The 19,768-nt window shown below is 37.4% G+C and overlaps 1 protein-coding gene across 1 annotated transcript in view; it reads right to left on the bottom strand.

Moving 5' to 3' along the window:
• Nucleotides 1–19,768, bottom strand: part of PRKG2 (protein kinase cGMP-dependent 2) — a 113,382-nt gene that overhangs the window by 85,402 nt on the left and 8,212 nt on the right. Inside the window, exon 2 of the mRNA XM_021669634.2 lies at nt 17,109–17,582. Coding sequence (XP_021525309.1) covers nt 17,109–17,569 — 461 coding nt within the window. The 5' untranslated portion in view covers nt 17,570–17,582. The remainder of the gene's footprint in view (nt 1–17,108; nt 17,583–19,768) is intronic.

Raw genomic sequence — 19,768 nt, forward strand, 5'->3', positions numbered from 1 at the left:
CTGAAGAAAGAGAAATAATTGAGCTGAAACAATATATGAAGGAATCATATTCAAGAGTTAGCTTAAATCAGGCTGGGTACGGTGGCTTACACCTGTAATCTCAGCATTTTGGGAGGCTGAGGTGGGCAGATTATGAGGTGAAGAGATTGAGATCATCCTGGCCAACATGGTGAAACCCCATCTCTACTAAAAATACAAAAATTAGCAGCACATGGTGGTACATGCCTGTGGTCCCAGCTACTCAGGAGACTGAGGCAGGAGAATCACTTGAATGCAGGAGGCAAGGTTGCAGTGAGCTAGGATCATACCACTGCACTCCAGCCTGGCAACAGAGCAATACTCCATCTCAACAAATAAACAAACAAACAAACAAACAAACAAACAAAGAGTTAGCTTAAATCAATTAAAAGACATCAAGCACAGACAAGATTCATTATAAACTCTGCATGAATTAGATACAAAGAAAACCATATCTAGGCCTACCATAGTCAATTTGCTGAAAACTGAATACAATGAGAAAATTCTAAAAAAAAAAAGGCATTATTTTTCAATGACTGACTTACTCTTCAGCAGAAATAACAGAAGCCAGAACACAGTAGCATACCTTCGAAGTGCTTCAAAGAGCCTGTTTCACTATCTTTACCCAGTGGAAATCACCTTCAAAAATGAAGGCAAAAGGAAGATATTTTCAAAATGTATTTTCATTGGCAACAGATTCATAACAGTGAAGAGCTCCAGACAGAAGAAACTGGCAGATGTTAGAAGGAAGAAAGAGCAATGGAAAACATAAATCTGTGGGTGACTAAAGAAAGCTTGTATTTATCAAAGAGCAATAATAATGCCATGTGCAGTGTGAAATATGTAATAAACAAATGTAGAAAACAGCCAAAACTGCAGGAACAATAAATGGAGTTAACATAATGTAAGGTCCACCAATTGATAAAAGTACTAACCTATGTTAAAAATTTAGTAAATTAAGGATGGATGCCATAATTTATAGTGAGGCCTGAAAGATTAGTCAAGAATGTTTAACTAGAAAGCTAACAAGGATAGGCCAGGCATGCTGGCTCACACCTGTAATCCCAGCCCTTTGGGAGGCCAAGGTGGGTGAATCACTTGAGGTCAGGATTTTGAGACCAGCCTGGCAAACCCCATCTCTACTGAAAATACAAAAATTAGCCAGGCATTGCGGTGGGCCCCTGTAATCCCAGCTACTTGGGAGGCTGAGGCAGGAGAATCACTTGATCCCAGAAGGCGGAGTTTGCAGTGAGCCAAGATTGTGCCATTGCACTCCAGCCTGAGCAACAAGAGCAAAACTCCATCTCAAAAAGATTAAATAAAATAAATAAATAAAAGCTAACAAGGATAAAATGGAATTAAAATATATAATTACTGAATCCTCAAAACATGGCAAACAGAAAAAGAAACTGAATAAGTGGGAGATATTAGATTTAAACCCAAATATTTTATATTTACATCAGAGACAAATATAGCAAATACCCAAAATAAAGACAAGATTGTCAAACTAGTAAAATAAAATTTAAAAGGAAACGATAAGTGTATACTGCTAATAAGATACATCCCTTAAAGATAATGTATAGAAAGGCTGAAAATAAAAAGGTGGAAAAAGACATACTATGTAAACATCAATTAAAAATAAATTTTTCTCTGATACAGGAAAGTAGACCTTAATGAAAAACATATTTCTAGAAATAAAGAGGAATATTTCATATTTATATCATGAAAAATATCTAAATATTCTAATATATATGCACTTAATAAGAAAGCATCAAAATACATGGAGCAAATTCGGCAAAATTAAAAGAAGAAAAAGTCTCCCACAATGATTTTGGAAGATTTTAACATATCTCTCTAATTAATAGAATAAGCCAGCTGGAGCCCAGAAAACTATGATTATGTATGTGAAAAATACATATCATACATACCCCATGGAGCCCAGAAAGCTATGATTATGTATGTGAAAAATTCAAAACAAAATACAGGTAAACCACCAATATTAACAGGTGATTTCAACAATTCTCATTTGATTTAAAGTCAGTATACAAATTTAATTGTATTTCTATATTCCAGTATTAAACAATTAATAATAACAATTTAAAATAATTTAAAATTATATCAACTATAAAGGATTATATCTAACAGATATAAGTAAGATGTCCATATAGAAGAGTACAAAATATTATTAAAAGAATGAGAGAAAACCTAACCACATGGAGGAATATACCACAGTCATAGATTAGAAGATGATATTTTTATTTATGTTAATTATATTCAAGTTGATCAGGTTCAGTGAAATCCCAATCGATTTTCAAAAAAATTACGAAAATTGACAAGCTAATACTAAAAAGGCCAAAGAATAGCTTCAAAACACTGAAGAGTAATAACAAAATTGGAACACTTAAAGTAATAGGTATCAAAAATTGTTATGAATGAAAATAATTGAGAGTATATATACTACTGGCCCAATGATGGATAAAAAGACTTCTGCAGAGTGGCTGGAAAGATGGTCAAATAGGAATAGCTCCAGTCTGCAGCTCCCAGCAAGATCAACTCAGAAGGCAAGTGATTTCTACATTTCCAACTGAGGTACCCAATTCATCTCACTGGGACTGGTTAGACAGTGGGTGCAGCCCACAGATGGCAAGCTGAGCAGGGCAGGGTGTCGTCTTACCCAGGAAATGCAAGTGGTTGAGGAATTCCCTCCCCTAGCCAAGGGAGGTCATGAGGAACAGTGCACTCAGGCCCAGATACTACGTGTTTCCCACAGTGTTCACAACCCAGGAGACCAAGAGATTCCCTTTGGCCTACGCCACCAGGGCCCTGAGTTTCAAGCACAAAACTGGGTGGTCATTTGGGCAGATACCAAGCTAGCTGCAGGAGTTATTTTCATACTTCAGTGGTGCCTGCAAGCCAGCAAGAAAGAATCATTCACTCTACTGAAAAGGGGGCTGAAGCCAGGGAGCTAAGGGGTCTACCTCAGTGGATCCTACCCCCATGAAGCCCAGAAAGCTAAGATCCACCAGCTTGAAATTCTTGCTGCCAGCACAGCAGTCTTAAGTTGACCTGCGATGCTCTAGCTTGGTGTGAGGAGGGGCGTCTGACATTACTGAGGCTTGAGTAGGCAGTTTTCTCCTCACATTGTAAAGAAAGTCACCAGAAAGTTCGAACTGGGTGAACTTCAGCCCACTACAGCTCCACAAAGCTGCTGTAGACAGAATGCCTCTTTAGATTGCTCCTCTCTGGGCAGGACATCATTGAAAGAAAGGCAGCAGCCCCAGGCAGGGGCTTACAGATAAAACTCCCATCTCCCTGTTATGAATCTGTTGCCAATGAAAAAACATTTTGAAAATATCTTCCTTTTGCCTTCATTTTTGAAGGTGATTTCCACTGGGTAAAGATAGTGAAACAGGCTCTTTGAAGCACTTCGAAGGTATGCTACTATGTTCTGGCTTCTGTTATTTCTGCTGAAGAGTAAGTTAGTCATTTAAAAATAACGCCTTTTTTTTTTAGAGTTTTCTCATTGTATTCAGTTTTCAGCAAATGGACTATGGTAGGCCTAGATATGGTTTTCTTTGTATTTATTTCATGCAGAGTTTATAATGAATCTTGTCTGTGCTTGATGTCTTTTAATTGATTTAAGCTAACTCTTTGTTTGTTTGTTTGTTTGTTTGTTTGTTTGTTTGTTGAGATGGAGTTGCTCTGTTGCCAGGCTGGAGTGCAGTGGTATGATCCTAGCTCACTGCAACCTTGCCTCCTGCGTTCAAGTGATTCTCCTGCCTCAGTCTCCTGAGTAGCTGGGACTACAAGCATGTACCACCACGCGCAGCTAATTTTTGTATTTTTAGTAGAGATGGGGTTTCACCATGTTGGCCAGGATGATCTCGATCTCTTCAATGCAGCTGAAAATAATTATAAACTAAATATAGGCAGGTAGAATATATTTATAGAAGATTAGAGAGAATCTAGGATGGAAAACAAAGCAAAATATGAAAGTAAAAATCAAAACATAAGAGATCTGTGAGGCATAATAGAGAAGTTGAACATATGTATAATCTGGGATACTGAAGAAAGAGAAATAATTGAGCTGAAACAATACATGAAGGAATCATATTCAAGAGTTAGCTTAAATCAGGCTGGGTACGGTGGCTTACACCTGTAATCTCAGCATTTTGGGAGGCTGAGGTGGGCAGATTATGAGCCAAGATAATTCTAAGCAAAAATAACAAAGCTGGAAACATAATGCTACCTCACTTCAAACTATACTACAAAGCTACAGTAACCAAAACAGCATGGTACTGGTGCCAAAACAGATATATAAACTAATGGAACAGAATAGAGGCCTCAGAAATAACACTGCTCATCTACAACCATCTGATCTTTGACAAATCTGAAAACAACAAGCAATGGGGAAAGGATTCCCTATTTAATAAATGGTGTTGGGAAAACTGGCTAGCCATATGCAGACAACTGAAACTGGATCACTTTCTTATGCCTTATACAAAAATTAACTTGAGATCAATTAAAGACTTAACTGTAAGATCTAAAACCATAAAACCCCCTAGAATAAAACATAGGCAATACAGTTCAGGACATAGGCATGGGCAAAGACTTTATGACTAAAACACCAAAAGCAATGGCAACAAAAGCCAAAATTGACAAATGGGATCTAATTAAACTAAAGAGCTTCTGCACAGCAACAGAAACTATCATCAGAATAAATAGACAACCTACAGAATGGCAGAACATTTTTGCAATCTGTCCATCTAACAAAGGGCTACTATCCAGAATCTATAAAGAACTTAAACAAATTTACAAGAAAAAAACCAACAACCCCATCAAAAAGTGGCTGAAGGACATGAACAGGCACTTCTCAAAAGAAGTCATTTATGCAGCCAACAAATATATGAAAAAAAGCTCATCATCACTGGTCTTAGAGAAATGCAAATCGAAACCACAATCAGATACCATTTCATGCCAGTTAGTATGGCAATCATTAAAAAATCAGGAAACAACAGATTCTGGAGGCGATGTGGAGAAATAGGCACACTTTTACACTGTTGGTGGGAGTGTAAATTAGTTCAACCATTGTGGAAGACAGTGTGGCAATTCCTCAAGGATCTCAAACCAGAAATACCATTAGACCCAGCAATCCCATTACTGGATATATACCCAAAGGATTATAAATCATTCTGCTATAAAGATGCATGTACATGTATTTATTGCAACACTGTTTACGACAGCAAAGACTTGGAACCAACCCAAATGCTCATTGATGACAGACTGGATAAAGAAAATGTGGCACATATACACCATGGAATACTATGTAGCCATAAAAAAGGATGAGTTCATGTCCATTGCAGGGACATGGATGAAGCTGGAAACTGTCATTCTCAGCAAACTAACACAAGAACAAAAAACTAAACACTGCAAGTTCTTACTCATAAGTGGGAACTGAACAATGAGAACACATGGACATGGGGTGGATAACATCACACACTGGGGCCTATTGGAGGGTCGGGGACTAGGGGAGGGATAGCATTAAGAGAAATACCTAGTGTAGATGATGGGTTGATGGGTACAGCAAACAACCATGGCATGTGTATACCTATGTAACAAACCTACATGCGCTACACATGTATCCTAGAACTTAAAGTATAATAATAATTTTAAAAACTAAAAGAATTAAAAAAAAAGACTTCTGGAACAGAAAATAAAATTTAAAATTGACGTACACATGCATAGATTCCTGATTTTTGACAACAGTTGTACTGCAGAGCTATGAGAGATAAACGGACCTCAATAGAAAATATATACATTGAAAAGTGCTCACCATTGTTAATTATCAAGGAAAAGAAAACTAAAAGGATGCTGAGATACCACAAAATACCCAGTGGAATGGCCCAAAATGAAAAATACTGACTGAATGCTATTGAACACGTGAAGCAATTTAATACAAATATGTGTTGGTGGGAATATATATCTGTTTAGCCACTTTGGAAAATTATTTGGCAATCTATCTTAAACTTGGATATAATGTACTACTCAGTAACTTCACCCCTAGGTTTATACCCATCATAATTTATATGCACTATAATACACGTACAAAAATGTTCATCATGGCATTATTTATAACTGCTAAATACCAGAATTAACCAAATGCCTATAAGTCATAGAATGAACAGATTGTGTACAGTCATACAATAAATACTATATAGCAATGACAATTAGTGAACCTCTGTTACATACAATAATATAAATGAATCTCACTATAGGAACAAAAGAAGCCAGAGTCTTTAGAGTATATACTCCATACTTCCATTAAATACATTTTAACAATAGGTAAAAAGTAGTGCCTCTGGTAAGAGTAGTGCAAATAATAGCTCCCTTTAAGGTAGATAATGGGTAGAAATTGAAAGAGGCATGAAGGGCTTCCAAGGTGCTGATAATGTTCTATTTTCTGATAATTTTGGTGGTCACAGGGGTATGTTCAGTTTATTTTTTGTGTACTCCAATTAAAAATTAACTTTACAAAATGTGTGTATGACTTTGGAATCAGAACATCTTAGGTTGAAATATCAACTCTGGCACTTCCTAGCTTCAATTTTAGCATACGTGCTGCCAGAGTAAGCAACACCATCCTCAGTTCATCATCTTGGACAAGTAACTTCGCCTTTCTGAATCTCATACTTCTCATCTGTGAATAGGGCACAGTAATTATGCTTACTTCAAAGGAATATTATGCACATTAACTTAAATAACGTGCTAATGACATTAAATGGCAGTAGTAGTAGCAGGAAATGGTAGAAGTTTTTCTGGGGGAAAGAGTGGAATGAGAAAAGTTATGGAAACCATAGAACAACAAGGAGGCAATGACAAGATCCTCTGCCCAGTTCAAAGTTCCTCCAGTGGGGCTGGATCTTGAATTCTTACCCATTTGAGGTGGCAGCAGTAATCCTTTTGTAATCATTTTGGGAACCCTAACTTACACAGTCAGCATTTCTTGAAGCAGTAAATTTTCATCCTCTAAGTTGCTTCAGGAAGTTTAACTTGGCAAAGTTTACCTATAGTTGTTGTATTAGGCTCTCAATCTTCCTCCTCCAGGCTTGTATATTAGAGGCCTGTGTTCTCACTGCTGTTTTTTCAAGTCAAAGTATGTATCTTGCAACCTTCTTTGAATAAGGCTCAGTGCAAAGCTGGGACCAGTAGCCTTCACCTCCCTTCATCCTTATCTATCAAGGATTTTTTGTGAGCATAAGAGGCAGCAACTTTACTTGTATTTCATTTCATAGCTTAATTATATCCACATGCAATTAGAAAACATATGGCAAGGCATATTTGTGAAGGTCACAAAATCTAGTAGAGCTGGAATGCCAGGATTTTATTCCAACTTCTGCCACTTACTAACTGCAGAAGCTTAGGCAAGTCACTTAACCTCTAAGTTTCCTCAGCTGTAAAACAATAATAAACACAGTGCACAGGTCACAGGATTTCTATGAGAATTAAATTAGTTAACAAAATAAAGCACTAAGAACAGTGCCTGGTACATAAAATATACTGAATAAGGGTTAGCTATCACTATAATAAATAGGCAAGTTACCAACGCCTTAAATGCTGAGTTGGAACAGATTTTTAAACTATGCTGGACAGGTGCGGTGGTTCACGCCTGTAATCCCAGCACTTTGGGAGGCCGAGGCAGGCAGATCACCTGAGGTCAGGAGTTCTAAACCAGTCTGGCCAACACGGTGAATCCCCATCTCTACCAAAAATACAAAAATTAGCCGGACATGGCAGTGGGCACCTGTAATCCCAGTTACTCAGAAGGCTGAGGCAGGAGAACTTCCTGAGCTTGGGAGGCAGAGGTTGCAATGAGCTGAGATCACACTACTGCACTCCAGCCTGGGAAACAGACAGAGCAAGACTCCGTCTCAAAAATAGTTTTTTAAAAACCCAAAAAACAAAAAACAAACAAAAACATGCACACACAAAAAAACAAAACTTTATACTTAAGATCTATCTTTACTTATTGAAGGAGGCCACTTCAAAATGGTAATGCTCCTGACAATCCAGGCATTACCTCTGCCTGTCCAGGTTCCTCATACTTGAGGTACCCCAGGCCCACCAAACCACACAGTGCCAGGCCTCTTTGTCTCCTACAATCTATTCCTCCTTAAAAACTCAGCTAAAGATTTTCTCTTCTACCCCACCAAGTAAAGAATGTGCCCACCTTCCTTTGTATGCCAATCTCTTAGAATATTAATCCCATAAAAATATAAAATAAATTATAATTTCCCCAAAGAGACTCTGATCTTCAAAGGTATGACTATGCATTCTTCATTTTCTTATTACTTAATATTTGGAACTCTATTTTGCACACATTAGAAACTTGACAAAATTAAGAAACCCAAAGGACATTCAAATTCTTTCTCCCAATTTAAAAATTATGGGTACAAGGACAAGAGTGGAATTGGAAAACGTCAATTCCACTATAATAAATTCACCCTAATAAACAATGCACATTTAATAAACAGGATACACATCTCTATTTTCTTCCCCATTCCCTGATAATTGTTTTTAGTGATGAAACAAAAATAAAAAACCTAATAAATGCATAAGTTTATAATTTGAGAAACTGGCATGAGAAAAACGAGGTCATCCCATGGAAGTCATAAAATAAGCATGACTTTCTTCTGTCAGTTCTTTTACTTATTGCCCATATAATTAAATACGGTTGTATATTAATTCTGTCTGCTGTTATTTCATGCTCAGAACAAAACATTTCTCTCTCTTTTACTTAAGTTTGTGTAGATGATGCTATTCCCATGAGCATTAAAGAACAGGGTTTAACAATGAAATGTTGAAAACAGCCAAAACTTACAAAGCAGTATGTCTGACACACTCAATGACAAGCATGATCATCACTGTGTGGCAGGGTAATTAGGTATAAATGGCAAACAGTTCCATTACATGTCTGTAATTAGTACTGCTCTTAAATCTTCAAACCAAGTATTTGAGACGTCAGCAGCAGGAAAACCTGCTCCTATGACAAAATGCTTCTCAGTGGTGTCTTCATATGAGAATCAGCAGAGGAGCTTTTAATATATATATGTATTAAAATCCATATGCCCAGGGCTCTTGCCTCAAATCACTTTAGTTAGACTATCTGGGGGTTAGACCCAGACATCAGTACTTCTTATTACAGGTTATTATAATGTGCACTTAAGATTAAGGATTATAGCTGTAAACAAGAACATGTAAGGGAGTTGAAGGGAGTTCCCTCTATATTTCCACAGCACTGGGAACATGCTCTACTGAGGGCTCATCAAGTAATCAATCAATTAGGTAATTACAAGTGTTGATTAACAATGATTAATTAACGTTTGTCACAAGACTTTGGCATAGCTTGTTCTTTTCTGCAGTATAATGTACAAATGAGAAAACCCTTACTCTCCTCTCCCTCCTCCCAGCATTCTGTCTGGAACCTGAAGTGTAGCCTGGCACCTATACACATGCTTTCAAGTCAGCCTCAGTGTCTGGTCTTCTTTTTTTTAATTGTAGTAAAATATCTATAACACAAAATGCACCATTTTAACCATTTATAAGTATGCAGTTTAGTAACAATAAGTATAGTCCCATTGTTTTACAACCATCACCACCATCTATCTCCAGAATCTTCCCAAACTGGAACTCTGTACCTATTACATACTCTCTGGGTTCCCTCATCCCTCCTGTCCCTGACAATCTCCATTCTACTTTCTGTCTCTATGAATTTGACTACTCTAGGTACTATTCTAGGAGTCCTGGAGCATTTGTCTTTTTAAGTCTGGCGAATGTCTGCAAGCTTCATTCCTGTTGTAGCATGTATCAAAAGTTCATTTGTAAGGCTGAATAATATCCCATTGCATATATATATACTACATTTTGTTTTTCCATTCATCCATTGATGGACACTGGGTTGTTTTTACCTTTTGGCTACTGTGAATAACACTGCTGTGAGCATGGATGTACAAGACGTTTTATGCATAGCTTTACCTACCCAGCATGACCAATATTCCTAAACAGGAATCTAATACCAGAGAAGCAAAAGGGCTTGGTGAGTCAGGAGTGGGAACCTGTGACTTGCTTCTCATCAACAAAATACAGCAATGATGATGGAAAGCCATTCTGGTGTAGTTTATATAAGACTTCATCTTAGCCAACTGTAAAGGGCTTATCCAGCTGGCTGTGAAGAAGTAAGCTGCCATGCTGTGAGAGGGCCTGTGAGAGAGACACATGGCAGGAACTCTAGGCAGTCTCTAGGAGCTGAGAGAAGCCCCACCTGAAAGCCAGCCAGAAAACGGGGACCTCAGCCCTACAACCACAAGGACCTGAATTTGGCCAAAAACCTCGTAAGCTTGGAAGAGGACCTCTTCCTGTAGAAAGCTCCACTAATGAACACAGCCAGCTGACCCCTTGGCTGCAGCAGAGAAGATGACTTAAATAAGCCATGCGTGGACTCTTGGCCCACTGGAAACTGAGATAGCAAATATGTGTTGTTTAAGCTACTTAGTTTGCGGTAATTTATTACACAGCAATAGAAAACTAATATGCTTGGGTTTCCTGAATTTCTGTTGCCAAGAAATTTCAAGTTATGTCTTGTTCCTGTCACTTGTTTTTCCTCCTTCCTTATCTCACCTGGAAAGAGGGAACTTGAAGCTCCAGGTCTTTCTTTCTTTCATATTTCCCAGAGCTTCATCTGCAAGTCCCAAAAAGACCATTTAAACAGCTGCTTCAAATTTACCAATTAAAATTGTTTTGGCGTCACAAATAACCAAAGAAGTATTAAACAGATGTTGGGGGACCCTGATCATTCACACACTATAAAATATATATAAAATATGTAATGTCCTCTGGCGATTACTGGCTATAGATTAAAAAAAAAAAAACTGTCACACATAACTGCACTGAAAAATCTACAACTAATAAATACCTCTAAGGAGAATCAGCAGAAAGAGAAGACAAATCATTTTAAAATGAGACTTTAATGAAAAGAAACAGTTTTAGTTAAAGGATAGATATAAGAAATGTATCTTTCACAAAGAAGGGACTTCCAAAGAGTTTGAAAATCGAAAAGTTTCATTCTTGTCTTCAGATCTGTTCCTTTTTGAAAATTGTATTGCAATTTAAACTCTAGAAAAAGGCAACAGGAGCTGAGCTTTACAGAAAGTGAAAGGAGGTTCTGTGGAAACTGAGTACTGCTCAGTTTGGGAGGCAAAGGCCAGTGGTGATGTTTGTCTCTTATCCAGCAAGCAAGGAAAAGAAAGACCAGTGTCTTCTCAATGATACTATTTCTATTACAGTCCTTTCTGGGTATCTAGCAAGGAACGGGCAGTATCCAGAGTGTTTCTGAGAAAAAACAATGGGTCAAAAAGACCTGCACATTTCAGAGGACATTTAGAAGACATAAGGGAGAAGAGGTGGAGGCTCCTGCCCAGGCATCCAGAATCCTTGATATAAGCTAGCACTGCTCCAACTCACCTGAAATAACCTATCTGGAACCAAGCGGATCTGAAACTGCTATAAATATCCTATATAAATTAAAATGATGGCAAGTGAAATAAAATGAGAATAGATTTCAGAGTTATTGTGATTAAGAGTCAGATGTTTTAACATCTAGGTGAGTTTATACAAGCCTTAGCCACTACTAGAGATAACCACGGGCTAGTTACTTACTCTTGATAAGCTTCATATAAACTACTTGCCTGATAGGTTTACTGTGAAAATAAGTGAGATAACTATAGATAGGTCATAGCAGAGTGTGACCAATAATAGATACTCAAAATTCATACTGTTGGCCATTGACTAGTTAGATACTGAGAATGAAAGAAGATTAGGAAGAAACCAAACCAAAGAATTAGTGAAAAAGATGACGAGGGAAGACAGTAAGAAATAAGGAAAAGAGAAGCAAATGTGGAAGAAAATATTAAAGAATCAGATGCATTGATTCAATATTCAATAAATATTTGTTGCATTGAATGTATCAATCTGAAGGAGTAAAGGGAACCTTGGACATTATAGCTGCTAAGCCAAGGCTAGGTACTGGGTCCAAAAGTGCCATGTTTTTTGTGTAGTGCAAAAATAGCTTTGCGCGTCCCCTTAGGAATGTAGCCCACAAGGCAATGGTAGGCTCCTGAGAGTCAGCACAGCGCTTATAATGAGCACTTAGACCTTTGACTACTCAAAACAATTAGGCTTCAAATCCTCAGCGTTTTCCAAGGCTTCATTAAACATTTTTCCTAATGCCTAGCAACTAACAAACCAGAAGTTTTTAGGATAAAGTGAGAAGGACTAAAGGGCAGATACCAACTAAGCAGAAAACCATTTGAGACACTGAGGGGGCTGAGGTGGGGAAGCAGAGTGAGTAAAGCCCAGAGCCTTTTGGCTCCTTAGAGAGAAGAAAAGAGAGGCACAAAGGGAGAGTGGCTGGGTGCCAGGACTCAGACCAGCTGCCAAAGCTTGTTTAACTTCATCTAGATGTCAAGGAAGCTGCCACTTGATTCCAGTCAGGCTCCTAAATTCCTCCATGTTTTTTACCTCTTCCTTTTTTTGCAGCTTAACAGTACCACCCACCCTACCTCACCCCCACAAAAAAAGCCCCCAGACTGGTTACACAACCCCAAGAGAAGCCACTCACACGGTAGGCTGCATGGGCTATAAATGTTGTGCACATTGTGGTAGAGAATACACATTTGACATCAGACAGACTCAAATTGGAAAGCTGTTTCCAAAAAAAGACAAACATTACAAACTGGAGCAAGTGGAATGACCCTGAGCTTTAATTTCATCTTCAGTAAAACAAAAAAACTGATGCCTCATTAGGCAAGTCTAAGGCCTCTATGAGTTAATTATGGAGAACGACAGACATGTAATAGCCAACCAATAACTTAGTTTTCTCATCGCATCCCCGAGTAGCTTGTTTTGATATGAGTGTCTACATGTACATTATCTATCACTATGAAATATAACCTTTTGTTTTCAAGCATACTGACAACTTTCACCAGACACATCACCCAACTACTTTCACCCACAGATTCTGAGTATCAGATCACCACACAACTGGACTATTTTTCTTCTTCCATGCCTTATTGTATATAGACAGCTTCAATTTTTGCTTTTCTGAAGACCCAGGTTAAGGCAATAGTATTTATAAGAATATGTACCAATTTTTTAACTATCCAACTAGTAAGAACCTGTATATACACTCTTAAAAATTTTTAATTGTCTATGTAAAATCTAGATCTAGAACTTCTCATATGGCAACATGTAAGTCACTATTTTATGGAAGGGAAAAAAGGGGTGTTTCCACCCCAGCCAAATTTCTCACTACTGCAAACTGCAGTTTCTTTCCGGAAGAATCATTTTCAGGGAAAAATAATTGCGGGCAGATTTTTATAATCATTGCATTTTTAAAAATTTTTAACTCTGACTACATATTTAATTTTAAAATAAGAGTCCACCTCTGATTGTTATCTTAAAAGACATCATCTATAGTAATGATTAGAGCAGACTGTAGATAGCGAGTTTTCTGATCTTGAATCCTATTTCCCATATTAAGATCTATGTAGCCCTTGGCAGGTTATATAATTCTGTATGGCTCAGTTTTCTCATATATAAAATGGGAGTGATAAATAATATCTAACTTACAGGTTTGTGAGGATTAAATGATTCAGTATTTGTGAGACATTCAGAGTGGTAACTGGCTCATAATTTGTGGTATATATATATTTTTTCCATGGAAACATTCCTCTCCAATAAAGAAAACATTTTCTGTAGTGCACATCCTCAAATGCTCAGTACTGCTTTAGAAAGGAAGCAAATTAAAAACAAACATATTCTTTCACAGTCCTTTTCCACATCTTATTTAATCATATGACTCACTAGCATTTTCTTCTTTTACCTATTCTGCTCCTGTGGTAGGAGTGACAGATAAAACTAATTGTCCTTCCTAAAACTGGAGTCAACATCTGAAGTCAGACGGCAAGTCTTTGTTTTATCTTTCCTTTTCATGAAAGAACAATAGTTTCAAATGATAGTTTAAGCATCCCTAGCAAAATGCAGTCATACCAGCAACTTGCCAGATGTCTCTGATTAATTTGCCTGTGTTCCACCAGACATTCAGAATGAGCTACTAATTTTGCTATGATGAAGTTTGCTAAACAATATCTACATAAACAGAAAAGAAAAACTTAATCTCAGTAAAAGGTCTGACATCTGAATACATGGTTGTCTTGGTGCTCAAGGCAGACCAGACATGGGCAGAAATGCTATGTTAGCTCTTCTCTGCCCTCTCTGCCAGTGATATTCAGTTCTCAGTCTTGAGAAGCACTGTACTTATTCAGGAACCCATATGTGACCCTTCATATATGCCACAGTTAGTGCCATCAGATGGATCAAACCCATTCTCAATGATCTTTTCTCACAGACCTCAGTTCTAAGGATCCAGAACTTGGTAGGCATTGATGCAACGAACAGCCTCTGCTCAACTCCACATGGATGAAGCTAGGGAGCTCCAGGAAGCACCACCATTCTTAATATCAATCAGTGAGACATATTATAACAAGGCAGACTAGTGTCTACGCTGGTCTAATCAAGGCCTTTCACATTTATGGGTAGTTCTTAGAACACAAGAGTAGGACTCAAGAGGGAAAGAACTGATGTCAATGTCAACAGTCTTGGATTCCAATCTTAGCTCTGCCACCAACCATGGTATATTCTGTAACTCTCCAGCATCTGTGAATTTACTTCTCTACTAAGGGACGTAGCATCAATCTCTAAGGTTCATATGGCTCTAAGGTCTTCTGATGTTCAGCATATTAAATTTAAATCAGAGATCAGAGTATTTGATACTGTGTAGTACTCTGACTTGTCATGAAATTTATAATACTTCAATAAAGCTGAGTGCCTGTTACAGAAACAGGCTATATGCCCACTGCATGCTGCATGCTTTTGAAGATCTAAAATGATCAGTAGGCACAAAACCAAGTCCCTACAAAGGACTATGATATACTGCAGGTTGGGTGTAGCTGACCAGTGATTCCACATTGTGCCGACCTCAATCTGACAGGCCTTTACAGTGAGGCAAATCATCATTAATCCATATACAGGAGAGAGAATATCCTTCCTTTGTCCCATTCACTATAGACAGACAGAACGAAGTCTGGTTTGGCACAGAAATTGTGTATAACTACTGATTCCTTTTCCTGGTTATAACAGAGCTAATAATTTATCCTTAAATACATTCAAGGAAATATGCTTATCTCAGATTGTTCAGCACCAGGAGAATGCTGTTTTGCCTCAAGATGAGTGTAAGTCTTTTAACAAAGTAATTGAACATAATCTTGGTTCAGGAGAATACATCTGGTGTCATATATAGGGAGGAGGTCACAGATGAATTGCTACTAAATTCTCTTACATGTCATTCTACATAAAAAAGCACATTGCTATTTGTAACATTTTTGTGGGTAAATAATATATTATACTTATGTGTGCATATATAGTAATGTAATGCATATTTTATAATATTGTTATTATGTATAGTGCATATATATATACACATATACTATATAGAGTTCATATATCTCTGATATAGCAAAAGAGAACACTGGATGATGTTGTTTTTGAAAAGAAATATAAGCTCATGCCATCTATTCAGAATTCATGCCACTAAAAATACTATTACTTTGAAAGGAAATAGATAAGAAATTTTTAGACCAATAAAACTTTTGACTTAATAAAACTCTGCTGAAATCCAACATTAATCAGATCTCCTTCAGCCACAGGATATTACGATTAATAATCTGGCATCACTAGCTTCCTTCACAAATATTTATTGATCATTCACTATGAGCCAAGTACTGTCGACAAATTGATTAATTAAAGCTCCCTTTATAATTCTGTTGTTAAAATTAATCATTTGTTTGTCTAGGTCAGATGTTTTATCTTAATTCATATTACTTTGTTCCTGAATAAGTTAAAATTTGTTTTAATTTCACAAATCTTGCATTTTACAATAGTGATTCAGGCTCAGCCAAGGTATTATCAAGGCAAAAGATAGAATTTCAATTAATAAATACTCAGTTAAAAATAGTGAAGAAAGGGGATCCTAACTCATGATGTTTCTAATAAATCTTTCCTGGCCCAGAAAATCAAACTTTTGCTCATAAAGAAATGTACACACACACACACACACACACACACACACACACACACACACACAAATGCAGTGGCAAATATTTATATGTTCTTTTAAAAAGTCAAAAGTAATTCTAGCTTTTAATTGTTTCCTGTTCCTGAAATCCTCTTTCTGCCTGGTTCATGCTCCTTTTCATCACTGAGGTCTGGTTAAAGGTCACTTCCTCAGCGAAGCCTTCATGACAAGCCTGCTTCTGTTGTCTCTTTGCCCTCCTTTCCCCTCACTCCAGACACCACCTGCTATAGTGTTGGTTTTATCATATTATTGATTCCAATTAATAATTACACATTGCTGACTTGTTTCTGTGTATACTGTTTACTGCCCCCACTAGAAAGGCTCTATGTGTATTCACTGATACATACCTAGCATCTAACACAGTGACTGGCAAAGAGTAGTAATCACATAAACTGGAATGAACAAATTATGTCATCTTTCTTTGAAGTTCCAGCATGTTCCTTTTTCATGATACTTGAAGACTAACTACTAAAATGTGATTTTTTGCTAACATAGCCACAATTCATTGTGATGTGTGTACATTTTTTTTAAGTTCATTACTCTAGAAAGAGAAGTGTACACTTCCTAATACTATTTCTCTACTCCCCTAGGGTTTTCAAGGTAATAGAAAAAACTGTCAGTAAACTGAGTTCCTCACCGAGAGAGACATATAGTGGAATTTCTGCTTTAAACTTCTGCCCAATGGGAGATTCTGTTACAAAACAAAATCATTTCAAAAACCCCTCTACCCCCAAAGCTGAAAGGGTTAATATGTTCTTTATCATTAAGGAGGCTTAATAAATATTACTCTCATATTTTGCAATATTAAGACCATCTGAGTCTAAATGGTGCAGAAACTTCTTACCTGGAGTCCTTTCTGACTCTTGCTTTCTCAAAGGAAAATTCAGGGGGTTTGTTGAGGTCATAGGTCCGGGTTGTTGGCTCAGCAGACACGCCAGCCTTTGCTCCCCTTCTGCTATGGAGTGAGACCAATCCGGAGGTCTTCCGGTGGACCTCAAGAGGCACTTTATCTGGAGAAGCCTGAAGCGGGCTTCCTCCCTGCATATGCACCACATCCTGAAGCTTGTTCAGCTGGATGCACTTGTTCTGGAGCTCCTCTGTGAGCTCAGCAATGGCCACAGTCTGCTTCGACAGCTGCTCCCGCAGCTCCTTCAAGTGGTACTCCCGCTCCTGGATCTCAGCATCCTTCCTTCTCAACTCTCTCTCTAGCTCTGTCACCTTGTTCCGCAGAGCATCAGTGGTGAGATTCCCAGAGTGTCCATCTGGGTGCTTGGAATGTTTAGGTTTCACTGAACCATTTCCCATTTTGCTCAGGGACCTGAGAAAGGGCACAGAATTGGTAAGTATCAAGTGGAGTTTCACTTCCCAGCAGTCCCCACCATTCCTCTCATTCCGATCTTGTTTCATAAATAGGAACACAGCAATCATCGTTTGAAAAGCAATAAATTTCCTCATGTTTCCAGAAGAGAAGCTAGCTATTGATTTCTTTTTCTCCTCTATGAAGAGGAGTTGGCATTTGTGTTCATTCTTACCTGTCCCTTTGAGAGCACAAGTATCACACCTAAGCATTTTGTACAAATGACCTGAGTTACTTGCTGTTTTCTCAGGACACTCTCTCTGAACAGCTGTCAAAAGCATTACAACAAAACTGCGATTTGGATGTCAGCATGGCAAAGATAAAACGCAAATGAGCAGCTAAAACAACAGAGGCATGGAAATGTCACAACTTTCACAGCTCCCCATGTGGCAATAGTAAGAAACCTTCCCCAGATTTAGAAAATTATACATCTGCATTTCTCAGAAGACAGAAGCAGGGTTGGTGATGCCTGATTAGCATTTTTCTCCTGCTATATGTATCTATTAAGTTTTGCATTTCTGATAACACTCACTGCTAAAAACTTCTGAATGGTGGTCACCAACAGGAAGAAGAGTTTGAAGATTGTTCTACATCCTCTACTTTATGTCAAAAGCTAAGAATCTCCAAAATTTATGACCCATGCTGCAAGGCTCTATTCTTTTCCTATTAAGAATATCCTCCTATATTGGTGTAGTGTGGGAAGTTATGAAAATTTCAAAAATTAAAAAAATTAATATCCTGAATTCAGGCCCAAAAGTAATCAAGAATCTAGTGAATCTCAGGATGTGATATGCAGATCAGGGGTTAAGAGAGTTGACTTAGTTGATTCAGAATTTGTTTTAGTCTAATAGCTATATATTTAACATTTATTTGAAATATAAATAACTATCACCACAGAGTATTGTGTGTATAACAGTATACACAGAAACTAGGTATTTAGGTTTACTGAGTCAATTCAATGAAAATAAAAAATAAATCATCTGCACATAATAAGCACATATGAGCATAATCACAAAAGTAGAACTTGAATGAGTGAAGTTTGGGAAATACTGCTCTGATTAATTATTACAATGTTTAAAGGGTTTTTAGATTATCTATTTAAACTTCATACTTTTGCACATGAAGTTTTTGACAATTGATATTGTTTGGCTGTATCCCCACCCAAATCTCACCTGAATTGTAGCTCCCATAAATCCCCACGTCATGGGAGGGACCCAATGGGAGTTAATTGAATCAAGGGGGAGGGTCTTTTCCCATGCTGTTCTCCTGATATTGAATAAATCTCACAAGATCTAATGATTTTATAAAGAGGAGTTTCCCTGCACATGCTCTCTTACCTGTCACCGTGTAAGACTTGCCTTTGCTCTTCCTTCACCTTCTGCAATAATTATGAGGCCTACCCAGACACGTGGAACCGTGAGTCCATTAAACCTCTTTCCTTTATAAATTATCCAGTCTCAGGTATGTCTTTATTATAATAGCAGCATGAGAACAACTAATTCAACAGCCACAACCCAAAAAGCATTATAACACTTGTAAACTAAGCTTGAGTTATTTCTGATTATCTCAAGTCAGAAGTCAAACTTTGCAGTTTTATAACCCACATGTCTGCCCCTTTCTCTCTCTAAACTTCAAACTTAAATAGAAATGAAATACTTAGAGTTTTTCCCTAGTTCTACCAAAATTGTGACCTCTACAACAATAAAGGCACAGATGCAAAGATGTAACACAGCTTCTAGCTTTCAAACAGATGCAACCAAATACCCAGTGCAAATCGCCTATGATGGATGGTACAAACAGAAAATAAATGTGTTTATAAAGCAATCTTGAAACACCTAGATATTTCTCATAGAATTCAGGTTCCAAGTAGTCATTAATAAACATTAGCCTTTGGAGAATTGCCTTAATATGTTGCAGAGATTTGGCAGGTTTTACTTTTAAGTTTCTGTTGACTTAGCAGCATTTACTGATCTTACATATTTTGAATACATAAGAAGCATGAAGAGACTAGAATTCAAAGAAGTAGCCCTGGACATACTTGTATCCCAAGTAAGCAATTCAGAATATGTTAGATTGAAATCTGAGAATAAACCTGAATGAGATTATGAATTACAAGCATAAGAAAAGTACTCCAAAAATATCTTAAT

The sequence above is a fragment of the Aotus nancymaae genome, unplaced genomic scaffold (assembly GCF_030222135.1).
Source record: "Aotus nancymaae isolate 86718 unplaced genomic scaffold, 86718_ANA_hifiasm-v0.15.2.pri h1tg000006l, whole genome shotgun sequence".
Classification (NCBI taxonomy): domain Eukaryota; kingdom Metazoa; phylum Chordata; class Mammalia; order Primates; family Aotidae; genus Aotus; species Aotus nancymaae.